This window comes from Grampus griseus, assembly GCF_964374135.1.
Source record: "Grampus griseus genome assembly, chromosome: 1".
Classification (NCBI taxonomy): Eukaryota; Metazoa; Chordata; class Mammalia; order Artiodactyla; family Delphinidae; genus Grampus; species Grampus griseus.
The window spans coordinates 96,630,410-96,649,407 of record NC_139017.1 but is presented as its reverse complement, the minus strand read 5'-3'; the positions used below and the strand labels follow the sequence as shown (position 1 = coordinate 96,649,407).

Genomic DNA, 18,998 nt, shown 5'->3' with positions numbered 1-18,998 from the left:
TTAAAGTTCTTTGAGGCTCTAATCCTTTCAATAGTTTTGTATAGTAATTCTGGCACGTGGTAGATCATTTCCTTCAATGTTTTTCATTTGGATTGTGATCTAATCTGAAGTATAGCTCTATCCGTAGTGGCTCTGCCATAAGTGGGTTGAAGAGATTTTGTATTTGCTTGTGCCAGATATCCCAGGGATATATCGTTCAACCAGGGTCACTTGTATTTTTTTGAATTGTGACTTCCTGAACCATGGTTAGGATTTTGGGGGGAGAGATCTCTCCCACTTTGAGCCTAGGCTGATCCAGAAGAGTTTTATTATTGACTGAATATTTTACAAATTTCCATTTCCATTATTCTTTCATGATAATTCAAACTCACACTTTTAGATTATTTAGGCCAATCCTACCATCCCACCCTGGGGGCCAGCAGAGTATCAGCTCAAATGTTTAGTCTCATTCTCTCACTTAAGCTTACTTTGTTTCTTGCCCCTGGAAGTCAATTACTTCCTTGAAAGCTCATCCATGCATTTAAAAGATTCTGTTATAGTTTGTCAGTATATTTAGTGGAAGGATTGTAGAATTATCTATTCTGCCAAAGTCTAAGAACAAAGAATCCCCAAATATCCTTATAAATCCTCTCTTCTATTTTTTGTTTTTGCGGTACACGGGCCTCTCACTGCTGTGGCCTCTCCCGTTGCAGAGCACAGGCTCAGCGGCCATGGCTCACGGGTCCAGCCGCTCCGCGGCATGTGGGATCTTCCCGGACCGGGGCACGAACCCGTGTCCCCTGCATCAGCAGGCAGACTCTCAACCACTGCACCACCAGGGAAGCCCTCTCCTATTTTTTTAAGGCAACATCTATAACACTTTCTTTCAGAGAGCCTTAAATTACTTACCCCTTATTACTTACCTTGCGTAAGTTATTAAACCTCAACTTGCCACAACTACTCCCGGTCCTTCTGCAGCCACATAATCTGGAGGATGTCATGATTTGTCCTTAATGGAAAAGATACACTGGGTTTGCTTTTCCTGCTCAACAAGTTTCTGCCAGCACGATCATCCATGAACTTACTGACTGGTTTATTTCCCATCAGATTTCGCACATAACTTTTTTTTTTCTAATCAATTAAATCACCTCCAGCAAAGGAAATAAAGCCATTGGGCAATGCCCATGGGGTGACTTGTCTTATCATGAGTCCCATTACCAGAAACAGCTGACTTTATGGATAGTTGACTGGCATATTAAACACTGTTATGGTCTCAGGAGATCCTACCTGGAAAGTGTGGGAGAGAGGGAGCTTTTTGACAAGATGTATATGCTCAGACCCAAAAATTAATATATGATATTAATCAGAATAAGAGTCCAAAAACCAAGGGACAGGACTGGGTAGGGCTTCTCTTAATATTATACCTGTACTTAAAGTTTTGGACTACGACGATTGAAAGAATATAGCACCCAAATAAGAATGCTTCCATTAAAGAAGCCAGTGATGATCCCATTTAATGGAAATCTGGGACTGTAAGAGAGCACTTACAGCATTAAGTGCAGCAGAACTACAGGAGGAATAGACATATTAGACTTGGAGCTGCACCAATAATGAGTATGTTTGGATTTTCTTCCTTTGGGGAGCTGAGGACTATATTCCCAGGTGTTTGAGGCATAGCTGAACTATATTTAGCAGGAATGGGGGAAAAAAAAAAGCATGTGAACAAATGTGATTTTAATGTTGGGCGGCCAAAGGAATGAATAATAGTAAGGGTTTTTTTTTTTTTCCTTTTTTTTTGGCTGACCGGTATCAATATGGCCTTTCTATGCTTAGAAATCTAATTTGCCTTCGAAATCTCTGTGGGATTTAGCCAGGTGGGTCAAGCAGATCTACCCTTCAGGGTTTTGAAACTAGAATAATTAAAACAGAGAAACAGGACTGTGGGTACGCTTGTGGTAGTAATAGCAAAGGCAGTTCTCAGAGGCAGCTGTGGTAGTGATGTTGGTGTCAGCACCTGGAGTCCAGTGACATCACTGTCAATGGCAGTATGTGGAAGGGGTGTGGCATCTGGTGCTCAGTAATGGTGGCAGCAATGTCTGCGTTATTAGTTCTGTGGCGTGGGTGTGGCTATGATACAAACTCTATAGTCTTGGTTTGTTCTGCCCATTTTCTGAGCCTGTCTCTATGCTTTCTGGCAATTCTGTGTGTCACAGTATCCTTCGGAATTTCCTGGTTCAGACGGCAATTCGAAAGACTTGAATCTTCCTGACTAGCCAGAATGAGCTTAGAGAGAAAAAATAGCCTTTTAATAACTTGTATTTTTTGTATACCCTAGCAGAGAGCCTTTTTAAGTGAGTACATCTACTACTGTGGTTTATTAATAAATAATGTGATCCGTAAGCTTAAAATGTTATAATTTACTAAGGAATGTAAGGCATTTACATGAAATAAATACAACCTACAGCATGAAATAAAATTAAATGCTAAATTGGGAACAGACTGTGTCAATCAGAAAGTCTTCCTGAAAGACATGGGATTATAGTTAATTCCTGCAGGACAGGCAGGAGATGGCATTTTGGGTACAGGAACTATAAAGCATAGGAAGGAGCCTGGATATTCACCCCTTAGAGAGACCAGCTTGACTGAATAAGTGTGTTCATGAACTGAAACCAGTATGAACGGTTAAGAGGGAACATATTATTAAGGCCTTGTCCTCTAACTGGAAAGAGAAATTCTCTTACATACGTCTTTTTTTCCAAAGTTAATAGTTTTAAACATCAGGCTAAACACTTTGCCAGGAGAGGTTTTGGAAATCAAGTCTGAAGTAGCCTCTTCTCTATGTGCAAAGTTCTTAGATGTTCTTTCCTGGCTGATGGGAGAAAAGAGCTGGGGCTGAGGCGAGTAAGTAATAAAACCTGAAGATAGTTCCAAATATATCAATTTGCATTCAATTATCCATTATTTTTGGAAGTTAGTTTTTTTTTTTTTTAATAATAAGCAGTGAACAACTAAATAATTACAGTTTTTCATTGGCAGCATAAAGACTGCTTATTATTTCTTGGTGTCAAGGTCCAGTCCTGCTCGCTGTCCTCGACTCTTAGTAACATTCTTGCTCATTAACTTCAGGATGACCTCCAGGAATAAAGATACATTTGAAAGGGGCTGAAAATCGTTTTTAAATCCAACTTCCCTGGCTTTACAGTGAAATGACCACACAGTCCGGTCACTGGGTCAAAAATCAATTACAAAACAGAGGAGGTTTTGCATTAGCCTTAGTAAAAGACGGACTCGAAATCCACAACCAAGAAAAAAAGGCAACCATTAAAATGCAGGAAATACAGTATTGGCTTTTTCTCTTGGCGAGATAGGTCGGCTGCTTTCCAGCCCCGCTGTGGATGCTCTGAAGTTCACGGTTCGCTCCGTCGCTTCTGCCCAGACCCCCGCCCCCGTGGAAGCTGTCGTAGGGTAGCCCCGCAGCATGGTCCGCACGAGGACGCCCCCTTCCTACCTTCAGGGGACAGCGTCCCTGGCCCCACCCTAGCCAGAGTCCGAGAGTCCCACCCCTTCGCCTCCTGCAGGCCCCAAGCCAAGTGGGGATGAGCCTGGGCCCCGCGTTCGCCCTGGCAGTTCCGCGTCTGCGCAGCGGACGTGGGGCTGGAGCGGGGCTGGCCGGGGAGGCGCAGGATGCGCGGGAGCCAATGGGCACGCTCGGGGGAGCCTGGCTGGCTGCGGCGGCCGGCGGGGCGCGCACTCTCGGGATGGAGGGCGAGTGCTGGGCACCTCAGGCGCGCTCCTCGGGCCTCCCGGCTGGGGGCGGCGGCGGGGAGAGCCCGGGGGACGACGCCCCCCTCCCCGGCAGCAGCGGCTCCTCCGCCCTCCTGCAGGCCGAGGTGCTGGATCTGGACGAAGACGAGGACGACCTGGAGGTGTTCAGTAAGGTGAGGGCGGCGCGGCGGCGCGTCCCGGGAAAGTTCCAAGTCAACTCACGGAGTTGGACCCGCCGTGCGGCGGCCGCCCCAGCGCGCTCGCTCGGCCCCGCTGGAGACTCGGAGCCGGGACAGGGTGGGTCTCCCCCAGCTGCCCGACCCCGCCTGGCGGCTCGCCGGCTCCGGGGCTGCGTCCCGGCGGGTCCCGAATAGCAGCCGCTCCCTCGTTTGCACTTTGACCTTATGTTTGGCAGGGCCTTGGATTCGTGGAGTCTGCAAAGTTGTGCTGTTTCCCCCTTTTCTCCTCTTCCCTTCTTTGACGCGGACATTTCCAGTGACAGTGCCCGAACCCGGGAGGCGGTGGCCCAAAATTGCCCCCGCCCCTGGCAGCTTCTTTTCAGGCGCAGCCAGCCCTGAACTCTGGGAGCGAAATCACCCGAGTCTAGAGAAATTATTCTTGATTTAGTGTTGTTGCTGGTTGTGGATTGGAGACTTGGGTGGCGCCGGAGGTGAGTCTCAAGTCTAGTGGGAAGAGGCGTGAGGGAATCCCTCTTCAGGAGAAAACGGTTCTTGTGTCCAACGGGGAAGCTCCTGCGCTGCGGAGCTCAGGATTTTTCAGATAGTCAGCTCCTGCTACCGAACCCACAGACGGCGCTTTCGTTTTTAAAGGTTACCCGGGGAAATCTAGGACCAAAGGACCCTCTGAACTTATAGGATAGTTGGAGAGAAATTGACAAGGGTTACTGGCCGACTTGTGCGTGTAGGCTGGTGGTTGTAATTTTTTTTTTTTTTTGGGAAAAGAAAAATACCATTCTTGCGGGGCCGTTCAATGCCACTGCATCTTCTCTCGTTGCTGTTGGCAGAAGACTTGAGATGGGAACATTGTATTAATTACTAAGAAGCCTGTACAGTAGGTAAATGTTACCTTGAGCTGTTAAGAAAAGCCAACAAACTTCACCGCTGCTTTATTCTGGGAAAGAAGTTAGAAAGTGAACAAGCATACTCTGACCCCAAAGAGGAATATGTAAAACTCCCCTTTTTTTTCCTTCAGGATTAAATGAAATGGTAGGAACAGTTGTATTTGGGAGGTTCAGAGAGAGTATCAGTTTTGTACCCTTGATGAAGTCACTTGACCTTTCAATGTGTTTAAATTCTAAAATAATGGAATTGTGTACACTTTTATGTTCCACACATATTTTATGTTCAGATCAAGGACAATTGGCCAGTTCTTGTTTATATTGCCTTCTAAGATACCATTAGGCTATGGTATTAGTGTATGGGATTCTGCACTGTGAATCTTCGGGGGCAGGGGGTACGGGGAGAATGTAGGGAGTGGCAATTGCATATCAGAATCATCTGGGATGGTTTAAATTTGTCATGTGGTTTCTCTTTCCCCAGATTCTCAGTGTCCCAGCCTCAACTGAGAATCACTGTTTTAATGAGCCTCCGTAGTCAGAGGCGGATTTTAGGTGAAGTTAATGAAATTTAACTTTAATTTAAATTTAACTGTGTTGTTGGCTTAGGCCTCTGTAAAATGTAAGTTACTGGGAGTTGTACAGGTTCTAGGTGGAAAGGGAATGACAGGTTGTAGCCAGAAGCATTTCTAAGTTGGCGTTTCTGGTGAATTGCCTAAAGCTACCTCAGAAGAAAGGAATCTAGAACTCTATGGCTCCAACCAGTTGTTGAGATTTTTTTTCTCATTCTAAATAAAAAAATTGTTTTTCCACCTAATTCTCTGTTTGTAATTTTGTGTCCTGTTTTAAAAGGCTGTAAGCTGCAGCACCATACTTAACCTCTGCTTTATTAAGCAGGGCATATAATAATGTGTAATATTGTATATTTACCTTAATCTGTATGGCTGCTTTCTATAGATGATCTTAACTTTTTCTAAGTGTCCAACACATGTAGTTATACAGCACTAGCAAGCAGGGTGGATCCAAGTGTATGGGCCTTGCCTGCTTCTATTTTAGTAAGTTGAATTTTTCAACCATTAACCACAGATAGACAAGCAAATTTAAGAAAGTTGTCTTCATTTGGCCTACTCTCTCTATGACTCCCTTTTTAGCCTGCTCCTCTGTAGAACCCTGCCACTGTCCAGCCTACCCTAAGGTGGTATCAACCATTACTACCAAAGTGTACTAACTTTACCCCTTAGTACTTTGAGATTGACCATTTTCATATTCAGTTTGTATTTACAATTGTAGTTTCTTATTTCCTTAGATTATTTATGAATATATATACCATGCCCCTGTCCAGAAGCTCTTTTTTTCTCTTTTTTAATGGAAATATAGTTGATATACTATATTATATTAGTTTCAGGTGTATGACATAGTGATTTGACATTTACATACATTATGAATTGATCACCATGATAAGTCTAGTAACCATCTGTCACCATTATAAAGTTACTGCAATATTATTGACTATATTCTCTACACTGTACATTACATACCTGTGACTTAGTTGTTTTATAACTGGAAGTTTGCACTTCTTAATCCCCCCAACCTATTTCCGCCTCCCTCCGCCAAACTACCAGTTTGTATCTATGAGTTTTGCTTCTGTTTTGTTTGTTCATTTGTTCTGTTTTTTTAGATCCTACAAATAAATGAAATCATAAAGTATTTGTCTTTTTCTGTCTGACTTATTTCACTTAGCATAATATCCTTTGGGTCCATCCATGTGGTTGCAGGTGGCAAGATGTTATTCTTTTTTACGGCTGAGTAATATTCAATTGTATACATATATACAACATCTCTTTGTCTATTCATCTATCAATGGACACTTAGGTTGCTTCCATATCTTGGCTGTTGTAAATAATGCTGCAGTGAACATAGGGTGCATACGTCTTTTCAAATTAGTGTTTTCACTTCTTCAGATAAATACTCAGAAGAGGGATTGCTGGATCATATGGCAGTTCTATTCTTAATTTTTTGAGAAACTTTCATACTGTTTTCCATACTGACTGCACCAATTTACATTCCCATCGGCAGTGCACAAGGGTTCCCTTTTCTCCACATTTTCACCAACACTTGTTTTTTGTTGTTCATTTGATAATAGCCATTTGGATAGGTTTGAGGTGATATCGTATTATGGTTTTGATTGCATTTCCATAGTGATTAGTGATGTTGAGCATTCTTTTCATTTGTCTTCTGGCCATCTGTATGTCTTCCTTGGAAAATTATCTATTCAGTTCTTCTACCCATTTTTTAATTGGATTGTTTGTTCTTTTTTGTTTATTTTCTTTTTCATGATTGTTATCTTATTGAGTTGTATGAGTTCTTTATATATTTTGGATATTAACACCCTTATCAGATGTATCACTTGCAAATAACTTGTCCCATTCAGTAGGTTGCCTTTTCATTTTGTTGATGCCTTTCAACTGTGCAGAAGCTTCTTAGTTTGATGTAGTCCCATTTGTTTAGTTTTGCTTTTGTTGCCCTTGCCTGAGGAGACAGATCCCCCAAAATATTGCTAAGACCGATATCAAAGAGCAACTGCTTTTGTTTTCTTTTAGGTGTTTATAGTTTCAGGTCTTACATTTAAGTCTTTAATCCATTTTGAGTTTACTTCTTTTTTTGGTATAAGAAAGTTGTCCAGTTTCATTCTTTTGCATGTAGCTGTCCAGTTTTCCCATCACCATCTATTGAACAGACTCTCTTTTCCCCACTATATATTCTTGGCCCCCTTTTCATAAATTAATTGACCATATAAGCATGGGTTTATTCCTGGGCTTTCTGTTCTTTTCCATTGATATATATGTCTGTTTTTGTACCAGTACCATACTATTTTGATTACTGTAGCTTTGTATCATAGTTTGAAACCATGGAGCATGATACTTCCAGCTTTGTTCTTCTTTCTTAAGATTGAATTGCCTATTCAAGGTCTTTTGTGGTTCCATACAAATTTTAGGATTGTTTGTTCCAGTTCTGTGGAGAATGCCATTGGTATTTTGATAGGGCTTGCCCTGAACCTGTAGATTGCTTTGGATAGTATGGAAATTTTAACAATATTAATTCTTCCAACCCATGAGCATGGTATTGTCTTCAGTTTCTTTGATCAGTGTCTTATACTTTTCAAAGTATAGTTCTTTCATTTCTTTGTTTAAATTTATTCCTATGTATTTTTTTGTAGTAATTGTAAGTGAAATTATCTTCTTAATTTCTCTGATAGTTCATTATTAGTGTATAGAAACACAACAGATTTCTGTATGTTGATTTTTGTATCCTGCAACTTTAATGAGTTCATTTATTAGTTCTAATAGTTTTTTTTTTTTGGCATCTTTAGGGTTCTCTATATATAGTATCCTGTCATCTGCAAACAGTGATAGTTTTACTTCTTCCTTTTCAATTTGGAAGACTTTTACCTCTTTTTGTCTGATTGCTATGGCTAAGACTCTCAATACTGTGTTGAATAAGGGCAACCTTGTGTTGTTCTTGATCTTAGAGGAAAAGCTTTCAGTTTTTCACCACTGTATATGTTAGCTATGGGTTTGTTACGGCCTTTATTGTGTTGAGGTATGTTCCCTCTATACCCACTTTGTTGAGTTTTTATCATAAATGGATGTTAAATTTTATCACGTGCTTTTTCTGTATCTTTTGAGATGATCGTGTGATTTTTATCCTTCATTTTGTTAATGTGGTTTATCAGTATACATTTGCAGGTCAGAAGCTTTTTAAAGAGTAGGCTCTTCGGCTTATAATTATTCCTTTTTTTCTCATAGTACATTACAAGTACCTGGTAAATACATGTTAAGTATTTTTGTGTAAGATTCTGTGCTAAGGATTCTTTGGAAAAAAGAAATGCAAGATTCAGTTCTTGTTATCACAGTCTTGGAGTCCGGTTGGAGGATGTGACAGAAACTCTAAATGACAGTATCAAGAGAGATGGAAAGTAAAACAAAGTATTGTTCTGAGTTTTCAGATAATCCAGTTAAGAGAAAATGATGCCAACTCTCAATAGAGCACAGGGAATGCAGAGGATATTGACTTAAAAGAACAAGAATAGATGTGGAAGGTAGGAGAACATAACTGATAATTCGAAAAAAGGAAAAGAAAAAGGATAAAAAGTGTAACAATAGTGTAATAATTGTTTTAGAACTGGGCCAAAATGAGATGAGGCTTGCAAAAAATTTACCTAGAGAAAAGGAGCAAACTTGTCTACATTTAAAAGAAAAAGTTCTTCTTTTGGGGGAAAAATAATATATTAAAATAAATTGCCTTTTTTAAAATTAAATACTGTAACGTGTAGAAGAAACAGCAGTTGAAACAGAGCGTAGGTAAACAGGTCACAGTGAAACACTGAGATGCTTATTTGTTACTCAGTAAATTATAGCTCTTATTATTGGTTTTTTAAATGATATTCAGGACCATAAAGTGAGATCTATATCATTTAGGATAGTCAGGGAATTTACAGATGTAATTATCGTCATCACCACTAGTCGACTTCGAGAAGTCATGGTATGCAGGCTTGGTGCTCAAAAGCTAGAAATAGGTAAAAATTCTTTTCAAAAATAAGGGGGAAGAAAGGAAGTTCTGGAAGGTATAGACAAGTAGGCTTAATTTCAAGCTCTGGTAAAGCTATCGAAGCAACAGAACTACTTACTATATTTAGTGTAAACACTTTGAAGAGAAGGATGTGATCATTTTTAATAAGAATGGTGGAAAACTAAGATTGTTTTTAGGTAAATCAGAAATATAACAATGTATATGTTTATTTGAACAAGCTTTTGAAAGAATCACTCATATTTTTGTGGAAAAGGATATTTTTGAAAGAATAATGAGCTATGGTTGTGGAGAAAACCAGCTCATATATATATCAATATATGATCATATATATGATCTCTATCAATCTAGCAACTCAGTGTAGTGATGGAGGGACAATTATACTATTCAACAATTCTCTCAAATACTTAGAAGAAGATATTGGAAGTCTGGTTATTAATTTTTCACATTTGTTGTCTGAACCATCTTTATTCAGTTCCTATTGTTTGCATCTATTATTCATGGCCATGACAAGAATCAGAATTCTCTTCCATGATTTAAATGAAGAGAGTTTAATGCAAGGACTATTTATTTATAGCATTTTGGACAAGTTTCAGGAACAAAGAAAGGATACTGAGGCACTTAGAGACTTGCAGTAGCAAAAAGCCTTTAGCACCCCTAGTTCTAAAGGGAAGAGAGATGGCAATAGTGTTGCTGGAACCCAATGAGAGTTGGAGCTGTGGAGAAGGGGCCATTTCCACATGAGCTGTGTTTACACAGAGATGTAGCTAGAAATATGCCACTGCCTGAAGTGTGGCACCAAAGCAGGGAGGAAATGGGGGTATATTCCCTGAGCTCCTCTTCTCCTGTTCTTGGATCTCTGCTTCTGGCCCCCACTAAGCAAGCTGCTCAGGTGATGGCATCCATAGGGTTCCGTCTCCAAAGGGACAGAGAATAGATGGATGAGAGCTGGAAGCGTGGGGGTGAAAAGAGAGAATAACCAGCATAATACATAATACTACAAAAGTGTGGAGAATAACTGGATAAAGACAGCCACATCACCACCTCCCATCCTGTATGCTCTTCTATAATGTGACCTGCCACCTTCCTATCAAGAGGTGGGATCTATGCCCCACTTATTGAATCTGGCTAGGATTGTGACTGCTTTGACCAGTAGGGTATGGTGGAAATGATGCTGTGCAACTTCCAGGGCCAGATCACAAAAGGAAATGAAGGCTCTGATTTTTTTCAGTGGGACAGTGTGCTTTTTGCCATGTAAGACATGCAACGTAAGGCCTCCATATTGTGAGGAAGCCCAGGCTACATTGAGAGACTACACATAAATGTTCCAGTCAGCAGCCTCAGCTGAAGTCTCAGGCGCCATCCAGCATTAAATGACTAACTTGTGAGTGAAAATGTCTAACATGATGTCAGCCCCCAGCATTGAGACCTCAGATCTCAGCTGAGGCCCCACATATAATGGAGGAGAAACAATCCATTTCTGCTGTATCCTGTCAGAATTCTTGACCCAGTAAACCAATGTGCATAATAAAATATAAAAACAAATTGTCTTGGGATGGTTTGTTATACAGCAGTGGAAACTGTACCAAAAGCTAATAGTCTGTATAACATAATCAGTCTTCTAGATTTTTGATAAATTGGAATACTGGGTTTAAAAGCAGACTATGAAATTTAATTGGGATAAAGGTAAAGTCTTGAAGGAGGCTCTACTCATCATTGTAAATTAAAATATAGCAAGACGTAAACTTAGTATTTAGGAGCAGAGACTCTGTAGCTACACTGCCTGTGTGTGAAATCCTGTCTCCACTGCTTACTAGCTTTATTTCCTTTGGCAAGTTAGTTAACCTCTCAAAGCTTCAGACTTCTCATCCATAAAATGAGGGCAAATAATAAATATGAGAATTAAATGACTTACTAAATGTAAAGAGCTTATAAATAGTACCTGGCCCTTAGTAAACCCTCTTGAATATTGATCAGTTATACACAGCCCGTGTAGGATCCTGCTGTCCCAAAAGAACGACAGTGATGGACATGTTCCAGCTCTGTCTGTTTAATGTGGCAGCCACTGGCCACATGTGCCGTTTGAGCACTTGAATTGTAAACTAGTACATCTGAGGAACTGAACATTTAATTGTGTTTAATTTGAATTAATTTACATTTAAATTTAAATAGCCACCTGTGGCTAGTGGCTACCAGTTTGAGGAGAACAGGTCTAACCAAATTAATATTTTATTACTAGCTTGGATTATGATTACTCAAGAAATATCCTTGAATCAATGAGTGGTTTTCTACCTTGGTAATCTGTACAGAAATATATAAAACACACACACACACACACACACACACACACACACACACACAGTATTTACATATGTATGCATGTGTGTAGTGTGGGCATATATGAATGTGTATGTATATATATATACACACATATATTATGTATGTGTGTGCATGTAGAGTGTGTAAGCATAGTGAATGTTTCTATGTATGTATATATGTAGTGTATGTGTGTATTCATTCTCAATTGTCTCACTTAAAACCTAGAATACACGATTAAAGCAGGCAAGTCATGTGTTCCCATTTCTCTGACCTTCATACTGATCCTACCTCAGTGGGTTTTACCATTTCGATGGTTACTCAGCCATAAAAAGAAACGAAATTGAGCTATTTCTGATGAGGTGGATAGACCTAGAGTCTGTCATACAGAGTGAAGTAACTCAGAAAGAGAAAGACAAATACCGTATGCTAACACATATATATGGAATTTAAGAAAAAAAAATTGTCATGAAGAACCTAGGGGTAAGACAGGAATAAAGACACAGACCTACTAGAGAATGGACTTGAGGATACGGGGAGGGGGAAGGGTAAGCTGTGACAAAGCAAGAGAGAGGCATGGACATATATACACTACCAAACGTAAGGTAGATAGGTAGTGGGAAGCAGCCGCATAGCACAGGGAGATCAGCTCGGTGCTTTGTGACCGCCTGGAGGGGTGGGATAGGGAGGGTGGGAGGGAGGGAAACGCAAGAGGGAAGAGATATGGGAACATATGTATATGTATAACTGATTCACTTTGTTATAAAGCAGAAACTAACACACCATTGTAAAGCAATTATACTCCAATAAAAAAATAAAATTAAAAAAAAAAGAGGAACCAATAAAATAAAGGAAAATAGGGCTGATCCAGGATTCCTCCTACTAGGAGCTCCACTGTCTACCATCACGGTCCTCTTAGATGTTAAGTACTCTTATATTCCTCCCAGAGGAGGAAGAGTAGGAGAGTGAAGTAGAAAGAAGATGAAAAATCCTCAGTTCTCCTGATGAATGAGCATATATGGTCAACAATAGAATTAAAACCAACAAGGAACTTGCAGGGTAAGTTTGGAGAGACCTTGTATAAGACCATTTTATGTACAAACATTCCTAGTGATTTTCAGTGACTGAATGATCAATATACCCAAATGACAAGGTACCTATTGAATCTGAACAAACAACATATTTTCAAGGTCATGTGGAGTATTAATTGTACTATAATTTGAACTGTTCGTGCAACTTAAGTTCCATTCCACCCTCTGTATTTTAAAGGGGGAGTTGATGTCAGAAAATGGCAAAGGTATATTATGTCATCTATGGATACCAGTGCCCTGATCCTTGGAATGCTGTTTTGAGATAGAACCTTAGATCTAGTCTGGGCTTAGCAGAAAGAGGGCTTGGATCCATCAGCACTGTCTTTCATTGGCACAAGGAGTGGGGAGGGTTGCAGTAGTAACAGTCTCGCCATGCATTTGCTATCATGAAGGAGAATAAACTAAGGGTTTCACTGATGATATGTTCTGGCAACTGTGAAGAAAGGCTGGGAAGAACAAAATATAGTTTAGCTTGGAAAAGACTTGGGCTGATTCTTTTAACAACCTTTATGAAGAGTTGTTATGATCTAGGTGGATTAAATGTTTATAGTTTTGAAGGGCAAAAGTAGAACCACTAGGTCAAGAGTATGTGGAGATCATCTTTAGGTCAGTTTATGGAATAGTTTTCTAATTGAAGGTTCCAAAATGAAAGGGATTACTCAGCTAGGCCATAAATTTTGTCACTAAAAATGCTCTGGCACAAGCTGGATGACTGTCCCAGAGGAGAAGAGGGTGTGACAGTTGCACTGTCCCTTCCCGCTATTAGGAGGGAAATGAGGGCTTCCTGGTGGCGCAGTGGTTGCGAGTCTGCCTGCCGATGCGGGGGACATGGGTTCGTGCCCCGGTCCAGGAAGATCCCACATGCCGCGGAGCGCCTGGGCCCGTGAGCCATGGCCGCTGAGCCTGCACATCCGGAGGAGACGCTGCAGCAGTGGGAGGCCTGCGTACCGCAAAAAAAAAAAAAAAAAAAAGGGAAATGAAATTTTAGCATGCTAAACTTAACCACAGGAGCAATGGAAAGCCTTAATTAGGTGGTCCTACTCATCCCCTCAACTCATCCCTACAGTTTCATTCCCAAACTGAACTATGTTTCTCCATTCCCTAATTCTTACATTTCTCTTCCCACACCTGTTATCTTTTCCATCTGATTCTCTGCTAATGATGTGATGATTTCTTAGATATCTAGGATAAAATACTAGGTCTTACCTTCTGTTTATCCCTTTCACTCACTTTCCCTGTCCCCTACATATCTGAAATGTCCCAGTTGGTTTTATTTTCTTGGTATCTCTAGAATTAGTGCCTTCTTCTCGTTCCCACTGTTCCAACCCCAAGTAGTATTGTGTTTACATTTGAGAACCATTAAAATAGTTCACAAGAAGACACAAGGTCTTCTTTCTTCTCTGTTTTGCCTGTAGTCTGTCCTGTGTGCTCACAGAAAACTGTTTCCAGAGCACCCAGCTCTGAACATAAAGAACATATTGTCACATTGTGTCATTCAAGGCTCTTGGTGATTAGGCTACACTGTGGTTCCCCTCACCTCTCTCTCTCGCTCTCTTTTGCATGTGCGCATGCGCACGCGCCTTAGTACTCAAAGTATGTTCCATGAATCTATTGGATCACCTGGGAGCTTGTTAGAAATGCAGTTTCAGAATCCACTCCAGAACCAATGAATCAGAATCTGTGTTTTAACAGGATTCCTCAATGATTTATTTGCACCTTACAATATACTGTTGGGTCAACAAAACAAAATCCTTTCTGTTATTTACGGCCTGTTGTAAAGCGACTTCTTCCTTAAGAGCTTCTTCATTCTCCAGCTAGAATTAATTTCTTCCCATAATTTCTTCTCTGTGCTCCCCATAATAGTGTTTTGAATCTCATAATACTTAATACATTTTGCCTTATAAAGAGGTATTTGTTTCTCGTCTCTAAAATCTTAATTGCTTGTCTATCTCCAATAAATTAAATTCCTTGAAGGTAGAAGAGTAGGAACTCTAAATGTTAATGGAATAAATACATTAATGAATGATATGGCCCGTGCCTTTTTTCGTATATATGGACACAGTTATTGCAGTAATTTTCCAATCATCTGTTTTCAGTAAGTTCAGTTTGTATTGTATTGGTCTTTCCAATCAGGTTACTAGACCAAATAGAATTTAAAACAAATTTGTCTTGACAAATGGTGAGTAAATATTATTGATGGATGACACAGAGCTATGTTAAGCGTCAATTCTGGACAAAAGCTCCTATTTAGATTTCATTAGAAGAAATAAACACAAAGCATAAGAAAACCCAAGGGAATCATTTAGAAACGTTCTTACTTGGGAAAAATAAATCCTTTGAAGCCAATAGCACCTGTCTCAATCGGGGGCTTGGTTGCAAGCAATGGAAATCAACTCTGGCAGGAAAGGAATGAAATAGTAGCTCACAAAGTAGATTTGAAGGCTGGAAATGCAGATGCAGAAAGGGACAGGCACTAGCAGAAACTATACCCAGTGTTATGGTTGGAAACAAGATTGGATGTTGTATAGCCAAAAGAAGAAAAAATCCATGAGAACCTATAGGAAGAAGAACTATAGAGCTCTTTTGTGCAGATAGCAGTATTTTATTTATTTATTGGTCAGTGGCAATGGGGAAAATTATTACAAGTATTTTGGGAAAATAATGTTAAAAGACTTCAGATTTGAACTTAATAAAATATATTCTATTGGGTTTTGAAGGTGGAGTTTTATTTTTGCATTTTGGGGGTTCTGATAGGATGCTCTAGTATAACTCTGAGAGCCTGCTAGTTTTGCAAGTGACTAGTGTGATCAAAAGGAAACACAGATTCAACAGTTATGCAGTTGTAGTGTTCAAATTTATTTTATTCATGTATTTTTTAATTGTATCCCACACTTTTCAAAGAGGATATTAGACTAAAAGTTAAAATAAACATTTTTAGTCACTTTAAGAATATACTTTAAAGTTGTCTCAGTAAACAAATGGAGAGTTATGTGCTTAAAAGTTTTGTCTATTTTAAACAGAATTTTTGAATAACTCTGACACTTCATATATCCAATCATGTTGGATAATGCAGTGCTACTTATAGTATTAATAAAAAAGGGTGTAGTTAGACAATCAAAATTATTAGCAAATACTGATATAAAAATCAGTAAAACACATCTGTGATAAAACAGAAGGTTAAATCAGTAGTTTCTAAAATTGAAACAATTTTTTTTGGCCTTGAGAAATGCTTTGGTATAACATACCCCTTTTTAATTGTGTTTAACTAACTTTATTGAGATGTATTATATATCACAAAATTCACCCATTTTGGGTAGATGATTTTTTGTAAGTAAATTTACTTAGTTGTACAACCATCACTGTTAACCAGTTTTAGAACATTTTCATCTTCCACCTCAAATCCATCATGCCATTTCCAGTTAATATCCATTTTTACTCCCAGCCTTAGACAACTACTAATTGATTTTCTGTCTTTATAAATTTGCCTTTTTAGGACACTTCATATAAATGGAATTGCACTTTTTGTGTGTCTAGCTTCTTTCATTTAGCATATTTTATTTTTTTAAATCATTGTTTAAAAATTTTTGATATAAGAAATAAAAATTTCATTTTAAAATGAAAAACAGAGATTACTGATTTACAATGAAACATTAGGAAAAGAAATTCTGTTTACAGTTAAAATGGAAACCTTATTATATGTGACCAAAAACTAAAGGCAAACTCTTGGTATGTGAGTTTTCAGAACTGGGGGGAAAAAATTCCTATTTTGTTCTTTTGTATTAACTCTGAGAAGGTTAAGTGTGTGTATCCGTGTGCATACATACATAATACATATGTACATATATATTTATGTGTATTTAACCTGGTTGAAAGTTGAATGGTATTTTTTTGTTAGGTTTCACTAGATAATGCGGTAGTACAAACAGCCTCAAGATCTTAGTGGCTTACCTGCAATAAAGACTTCTTTCTCAGGTATGTACCTGTCAACTGTGACTGAACTGAGAGTCTGGTCCAGGCTTTGAGTCTGCTTCTTGTGTTTTCTTCATTTTGGGATCAAGATTAAAGGAGTGATGCTAATTGGGACATGTCATTCCTGCGGCAAAGGGAAAAGAATATGAGCACCGGTGGAAACAGGCAATGGCTTCCAAATCTTCTGCCCAGACACATGACACCATCCAAAGCAAGTCACTGGTCAAATTAACTGGGGTGGGAAACTTATTTTCCTTCCATAAGGAGGCACTGAAAGTTACCTGGTAACTGACCAGGAGGTGTATTCCTTTCATAGAAAGACAAGGGGTTATTGGGAACAATCATAGCGGCTCCCACAGTGGTTTTGTGGCAAAATCATATGCAAATGGCATGTTGAACCTTTCTGAGTAAGGAAAACTAATTTTTTTTCTATGGAGTGTTAAATACAAAAAAGAAAAATTTCCACTAGATAAGAAATTACCCAAGCATAATTGAGATAAATGGAAAGGCATTAGTCATGATTAATAACCTCTTACTGGTTAATGCTCATGAATAGTCTGATTAGGATCATACAGACCCTTAAAAACCTCTAGCTGTGCAACAGATATCTTACTTTGGATTTCAGGTGCAACGTTCATTTATCGTGGAGCTCTCCCGTCCCTTTTTTCAAGACCTATAAGATAAAAATGTGAATACTTAAAATTCTGCCACAGTAAACGTCAAAATGAGTTTCATTGGTTATATCTTCATCAAAGCCTGTGTTCTTCCCATTTACCTCCTTTCTGGTCTCCCAACATCCTAAGTCCTTTCCTGCCTTAGGCATTTTTGGTTCCCCTGACTGGAATGCTCTTCTGTCAGTGTTTTTCATGGCTGGCTTCTTCTCACATCACCTCCTTAAAGACACCTTCCCTGACAGCTCTCTCAAAAGCATTCCTCTCACTTCCTGCCTTAACCACCTACTCCAGCAATTCATTCCACTTTATCTGGAATTTACTCCCCTGTTTATCAACACTTATTTATATCTGGACTTATCTTGTTTCTCTATATTTTTATTTGGTTATCATCTGTTACCCTCCCCCATAACTATCGTGTAAGCTTCATGAGAGAAGGCACCATGCCAGCCAGTCTTGGCCACTGTTGTATCCCAGCCTAGTGCTTGATACATAGTTGACATTCAATGAACTTTTGTTAAGTGAAATAAAGGTGCTATACTAGGTGCTTTTGGTGTGTGTGCATGGGTGGTGGTGATGGTAGTGGTGACTGAGTCTTGGCTCTTCCAATTAAGAAATAAGTGATTTGGGGAGAATTATTATTATCCCTATGGTACAAGCTTATTTATCTGTAAAATTCAGGTGATGATAATTGAGCTTTCTTTCATCAGATTGTTGAGAGGATTAAATGAAATAATGCAAGTGTATGGTGCTAAGGTGCATCCCTGGCACTTAGAAATGTTGGTGGCTGCTAACTGATCAGGGAGTTGGTTGCCGAAGGTTGGAGCGCCTGTGGCAGTTTCTTAAAATAAGGCAACAAAATGAGATTTTCAGCATCAGTTGACTCTTCCTTTTACAGATGATTTCTCTGTAGTGTATAATGCTGTTTGATAGCATTTTACCAACAGTAGAACTTCTTTCAAAGTTGGAGTGAGTCCTCAAACCCTCCCTCTGGTTCATCAACTAAGTGTATCAGTTTATGTAATATTCTAAATCCTTTGTTGTCATTTCAACAATCTTCATAGCATTTTCACCAGGAGTAGATTCCATCTCAGGAAACCACTTGTTTGCTTCTCATCCATTCAAGTTTTATCATGAGATTGCAGCAGTTCACTTCATCTTCACACTTCTAATTCCAGTTTTCTTGCTATTTCCACCACATTTGCATTTACTTCCTCCACTGAAGTCTTGAACCCCTCAAAGTCATCCATGAGGGTTGGAATCAGCTTCTTCCAAATTCCTGTGAATGTTGATATTTTCACCTCTTCCCATGAATCACAAATGTTCTTAGTGACATCTAGACTGGTGAAATCCTTCCAGAAGATTTTCAATTTCCTTTGCCCGGATCCATCAGAGAAATCACTGTCCATGGCAGTCATAGCCTTGTGAAATGTATTTCTTCAATAATAAGTCTTGAAAGTCCTTAATCCATGGGCTGCAGAATGGATGTTGTATTAGTAAGCATGAAAACATCAATCTCACTGTATATCTCCATCAGAGCTCTTG

The 18,998-nt window shown here is 39.4% G+C and overlaps 1 protein-coding gene across 2 annotated transcripts in view; it reads left to right on the top strand.

Annotated features, from left to right (window-relative positions):
* Positions 1–3,720: 3,720 nt before the first annotated feature.
* The window catches only part of SNX7 (sorting nexin 7), a gene marked incomplete at its 5' end in the record, with an annotated part of 97,480 nt that continues 82,202 nt past the window's right edge, over positions 3,721–18,998 (top strand). The window contains one exon of one of the 2 annotated variants that reach the window (XM_082657478.1): positions 3,721–3,917. In XM_082657478.1, coding sequence (XP_082513604.1) covers positions 3,738–3,917 — 180 coding nt within the window. The remainder of the gene's footprint in view (positions 3,918–18,998) is intronic. The other variant, XM_082657479.1, reaches the window with a different exon arrangement.